The sequence below is a fragment of the Capsicum annuum genome, chromosome 5, assembly GCF_002878395.1.
Source record: "Capsicum annuum cultivar UCD-10X-F1 chromosome 5, UCD10Xv1.1, whole genome shotgun sequence".
In the NCBI taxonomy this organism is placed as follows: Eukaryota; Viridiplantae; Streptophyta; class Magnoliopsida; order Solanales; family Solanaceae; genus Capsicum; species Capsicum annuum.
Window position 1 is genome coordinate 143,173,618 of NC_061115.1, and position 5,792 is coordinate 143,179,409.

General features: G+C 40.9%; 1 protein-coding gene across 1 annotated transcript; it reads right to left on the minus strand.

The window, feature by feature from the left end:
- Positions 1-4,375: 4,375 nt before the first annotated feature.
- On the minus strand, positions 4,376-5,227 carry LOC124898541. The gene is made up of 3 exons (XM_047412176.1): positions 5,020-5,227; positions 4,670-4,966; positions 4,376-4,410 (listed from the first exon to the last, which is right to left on the minus strand). Exons 1-3 carry the CDS (start codon positions 5,225-5,227, stop codon positions 4,376-4,378), a joined length of 540 nt encoding a protein of 179 aa, XP_047268132.1.
- Between the last annotated feature and the right edge of the window lie 565 nt (positions 5,228-5,792).

Consider the following 5,792-nt stretch of genomic DNA (forward strand, 5'->3'; position numbering starts at 1 on the left):
TCAATTCTTCAACTTCTCATGTCATTTACATCATGCACATACACAAGACTTTCACCCACAACAACATATGCATAATGATTTCTCAACATATAATAGTTCAAGAAGTTTTATCATTTATGTGTAACATCATATCAATTGCAAAACTCCTGCTCTCAATAGTTTAACATAAGTATAATATGGGGTATAACACATTATCACGGGGGATTTAAAGAATTCACAATTCACACATCACACCCTTTTGAAGTTTGGATCACATGTTCACAATTCAACTATTAGAATATATTCAAACAAACAACCCCCTGATATTTCAATATTTCTTTCAAAATCATATCTCAAAACATGTTATTAATATCAAACAAAAACCCCACTTGTAAAAACATATATATGCTTGAATAAGTTTAAGCCTTGCATAAATTCTATTCAAAACATGCCCATGAAATTTAGGATAACCCCATGTACCTCTTTATACGAAATTAGCAGGTGCTTCTTGAAGCCCACGATCTGGGGATTCCAAATCTTTAATTTGTTTTGAATTCCCACAGTTGAATCTTGAGTTACTTAAGATTGTTGTTTGAAGCCCTAGAGAGAGTTCTTGATACTTTTGGTAAAAAATAGAGTTATGTTGCTTAAACATACCCTAATATATTGTTTGAACGTTTTAAGGGGTTGGAGAAAAGTCAAGAATACCCTATTAAGTTCTGTACGGTGCTGAAAAAAATTAAATTGGAAGCTGATTTAACGGGCCACCGCGACGAGCCACTATCGCGGTGGCTTGCTGGAAAATGATGAATGAGAATTTGATGGCCTCCGCGATGCAGAGCCATCGCATTGTCCCACTGGATGGGACATGGAACTTCTCCGCGATGTGCCACTATCGCGGAGTCCCACTGGAATTTGAGAATTATAAATTAAGCCCTCCCCGCGATGCGCCAAAAGCCAGAATGGCGGTGATTTATGACTAGAACTTAAATTAGCCATAACTTCTTGCCCGGTCATCTGATTTAGGCAAATCTTACATCCTTGGAAAGCTAATTCAGTCATCTACGAAATGAAAAGTTGAAATCTAAGTAATTCCACAGGAATTATATATAAATCATTCTAGAAGATAAGGCTTGGTATTTTAGGGACAAAATTTAGCTAGGAAAAACTTTGGGGTGTTACATTATACCCCCGTAGGATCATTCGTCCCCGAATGATAACTCGAAACACAACTAAGCACGATTTCAAACTTACCAAGGCATAGAAAGAATAAGGCAAGGATTGTACCTTCCATTCCGTCATTCGCTGGATCAAAAAGTCTTGGGTATCTAGCTCTCATGTCGTTTTCTGATTCCCAAGTTGCTTCTTCAACTTTCTGATTTCTCCACAACACTTTAACTGAGGCTATATCTTTGCTCCTCAATTTTCTAACTTGACGATCTAAGATTGCTACAAGCTCTTCTTCATATGACAAGGAGTCTGTCACTTTGATTTCTTCAATAGGCAACACTATGGAATGGTCTCCTATGCACTTTTTCAACATAGATATGTGGAATACCAGGTGAACAGAACCCAAATTTGAAGGCAACTCTAACTCATATGCAACTCCACCTATCCTTCTTACAATCTGGTATGGTCCTATATAGCGAGGACTCAACTTACCTTTCTTCCCGAATCGCATAACTCGCTTCACGGGAGAAACTTTAAGAAAAACCTAATCTCCAACCTCAAACTCTAACTCTCTCCTTCTAATATCGGCATAGGATTTTTAATGACTCTGAGCTGTCTTAAGTCGTTCTCTAATAAGCTTCACATCTTCCATTGCCTGGTAAACAAGATCAGGCCCAAACATCTGCATCTCACCTACTTCATACCATTGTATCGGAGACCTACATCTCCTTCCATACAATGCCTCAAAAGGTGCCATCTTAATACTAGAATGGAAGCTATTATTATACGCGAACTCGATCAGTGGCAAGTGCTTCACCCAACTACCTTTAAAATCAATAACACAAGCCCTCAACATGTCCTCAAGGGTCTGAATGGTGCGCTAGCTTGACCATCAGTCTGAGGGTGGGATGTTGTACTTAGATTTACCTGGGTACCTAAACCCTTCTGAAAAGATCTCCAAAACTGAGAAGAAAATTATGTACCTCGATCTGATATGATGGACACAGGTGCCCCATGCAAATGAACTATTTCTGCAATGAACAGTTTAGCATAATCTTCTCCCGAAAAATTAGTCCTGACAGGCAAAAAGTGAGCTGTCTTAGTCAGCCTGTCTACAATCACCCAAATGGAGTCATACTAGTTTCGGGACTTCGGAAGTCCTGTAATGAAGTTCATATTGATCATTTCCCACTTCTACAAAGGCAAAGCTATCTCCTGGGAAGTACTTCCTAGCCTCATATGTTCTACTTTCACTTATTGGCAGTTCAAACACTTAGAAACAAAATTAGCCATATCACGCTTCATATTATTCCACCAATACACAGATTTCAGATCATGGTACATCTTAGTAGAATCGGGATGAACAACATACCTCGAAGTGTGAGCTTCTCTAAGGATTCTCTTCCGTAAGTCATCTATATCTGGTACACATAATCTACCCTGACACCTCAAAATACTATCACCACCAATTTCAAAGGACATCACCTTCTGTTGACCCACATCTTTCTTGATCTGCATCAAGATGGGATCTTCAATCTATTTCTCCTTAACCTCTGCACAAAGGGATGACTTAGTTATCTCATGAACAATCACCCCTCCATCTTCTAAACCTAAGAGTTGCACTCCTAGATTTACAAGTCGGTGAATATCCTTCACCATCTCCCACTTTCCTTTCTCCACATGAGAAAAACTACCCATGGATAGCCTGCTGAGGACGTCGGTTACTACGTTGGCCTTGCCCGGATGGAAGTGCAGGCTCACGTCATAATTTTTCAAAAGTTCCAACCACCGCCTCTGCCTGAGATTTAATTCTTTCTGCGAGAAAACATACTGCAAACTTCTGTGGTCAGTAAATATATCAACATGCACACCATCCAAATAATTTCGCCAGATCTTAAACGCAAACACCACAGCCGCTAACTACAAATCATGAGTGAGGTAGTTCTGCTCGTGCACCTTCAATTACCTAGATGCATAAGCTACTACCTTACCATGTTGCATAAGTACATAACGAAGTCCCACTCAAGACGCATCACAATATACCACAAAACCATCTACACCCTCGGGAAGAGTCAAAATAGGAGCAGTGGTCAGCTTGTCTTTCAACTTCTCAAAACTATTTTCACATGAATCAGACCACACAAACTTCACCTTTTTCTGAGTCAATTTAGTGAGCGGAGCAGCTATGGAGGAAAAATTCTCTACAAATCTTCTGTAATAACCCGCCAAACCCAAGAAGCTCCGAATATCGATTGGAGTCATGGGTCTGGGCCATTTTCTCACTGCCTTAATCTTTTGGGGATCCACTTTAATCCAGTCACTAGACACAATATGTCCCAAGAAAGCCATAGCATTTAGCCAGAATTCACATTTGCAGAACTTAACATACAACTAATGATCCTTAAGGGTCTGAAGGATAATTCGGAGGTGATTGACATGGTCCTCCTCACTTTTGGAATAGATCAGAATATCATCAATAAACACTATAACGAACAAGTCTAGAAACTGGAAGAACACCCTATTCATAAGGTCCATAAAGGCTGCACGGGCGTTAGTCAACCCGAAGGACATGACTAAGAACTCATAGTGATCATATCAGGTTCGGAAGGCTGTTTTGGGGATGTCTGATTCCCTAACTTTCAACTGATGATAGCCCGAATGAAGGTCTATTTTCGAAAAACACTTAGCACCCTGAAGCTGGTCAAACAGATCATCAATCCTAGGAAGAGCATATTTGTTTTTAATAGTGACCTTATTCAATTGGCGGTAGTCTATGCACATACGAAGGGAACCATCTTTTTTTCGCACGAAAAGTACAGGTGCATTCGAGGGGGAAACACTAGGACGTCTAACACCTTTGTGTAAAAGGTCTGCTAGCTGTTCTTTCAACTCTATCAGTTCTACAGGAGCCATTCTATATGGCGGAATAGAAATAGGATGGGTATCTGGCAACACGTCAATACCAAAATCTATCTCCCTATCAGGTGGAATTCCTGGAAGATCATCAGGAAAGACTTCTGGAAATTTATTTATCACGGGGATAGAATAAAGAGGAGGACTCTCAATGCTAAAATCTGTAACCCGAATAAGATGATACAAGCAACCTTTAGAAATAAGTCTACAGGTTTTGAGATAGGATATAAAGTGCTCTCTAGGTGCTAAAGAATGCCCTTCCCATTCTATCACTGGCTCATTCGAAAAAAAATGACTCTTAGGGTTCTATAATCTAGTATGGCATAACACGAATAGAGCCAGCCCATCCTTAAGATAGCATCAAAAGCAACCATATCAAGTTCTATAAGGTCTGCCACAGTCTCCTGGCTAAGAATAGATACAACACAATTTCTATACACCCTTCTAGCAATAACAAAATCACCCACCGAAGTGGAAACAGAGAAAGGTTCAAAAATCACTTCGGGCTCAAACCCAAAACCAACAGCCACATACGGGGTCACATAAGATAAGGTAGATCCAGGATCAAGAAACACATAAACATCACGGGAAAAGATTTGTAACATACCGGTGACAACATTTGGTGAAGCTTCCACCTCCTGGCGACTATTCAAAGCGTATAACCGGTTGCGACCGCTCCTGGCAGTTGAAGGGGCACCCTTAGGGGAAAGAGCCGTGGAGGTGGCTTGGGACTTAGCACCCCCCGCATTCCCTCCAGCAGAAGGGTAATCTCTCTGAAGGTGACCCACTTTGCCATAAGAATTACAATTTCTCCTCTCAAAATAACTCTTGATCCATGGTGATTCTGAAAACTCTGAGATTATCTGTCTGTTGGTGGTCTGGGCGCTGGGGCGCTGGCCGTTGACTGTGCATTACTCCAAAACTTCTTCTTCTTCGACCACTTATTACCCCAGTTACCACTTTGTGGCTGACTATGGTGCTGGTCTGCTGTTCTGGCCCACTTTGCTAGACTGTCTTTCTCTCTAGATTCAACAATTTTTTTCTTCTTCTCCTCTACTTGCTGCATATGGACAAACAGTCTAGCAAAGTCCATGTCCCCATTAAGCATTGCCCCTTGACACTCAAGTGCTAAGTCATCGGAAAGGCTAGATGCAAACTTCCTCATTCAGGCTCTTATGTTTCTAGTCATCTCTGGTGCAAAGCGAGCAAGCTGATTAAATTTCAGAGTGTACTCTTGGACACTCATTTTTCCTTGTTTCAGATTCATGAATTCTTTATCCTTGGCTTCCCTCAACTCTAGAGGAAAGAACCTGTCAAGAAAAGCTTCGACAAACTCATCCCAAACTGTGGATTCGGCATTATCCCCTTTCGCATTCTCCCACTCATTATACCACTGGTTCGCAACATCTTTAAGCTGGTATGTTTCTAGCTCTACTCCTTTCACCTGATCAACATGCATTACTCTAAAAATCTTCTCATTTCATCTACAAACTCTTGCGGATCTTCTTCTACCTTAGTGCCCGTGAATTTGAGAGGATTCATCCTAATGAATTGGCCCACTCGAGTAGCTTCAGAAGTAACAGATGCAGATCCAGTACCTTTTGGCCGTTGAGTCTGCGCAGCCACCAACTATGCTAGCATATGAAAACATTACCTGAACTCTATATTTGATATATTCCGCTGAGAAGTCGGGGGACGGTTCACATTAGTCCTCAAAGCCTAATGGGGAC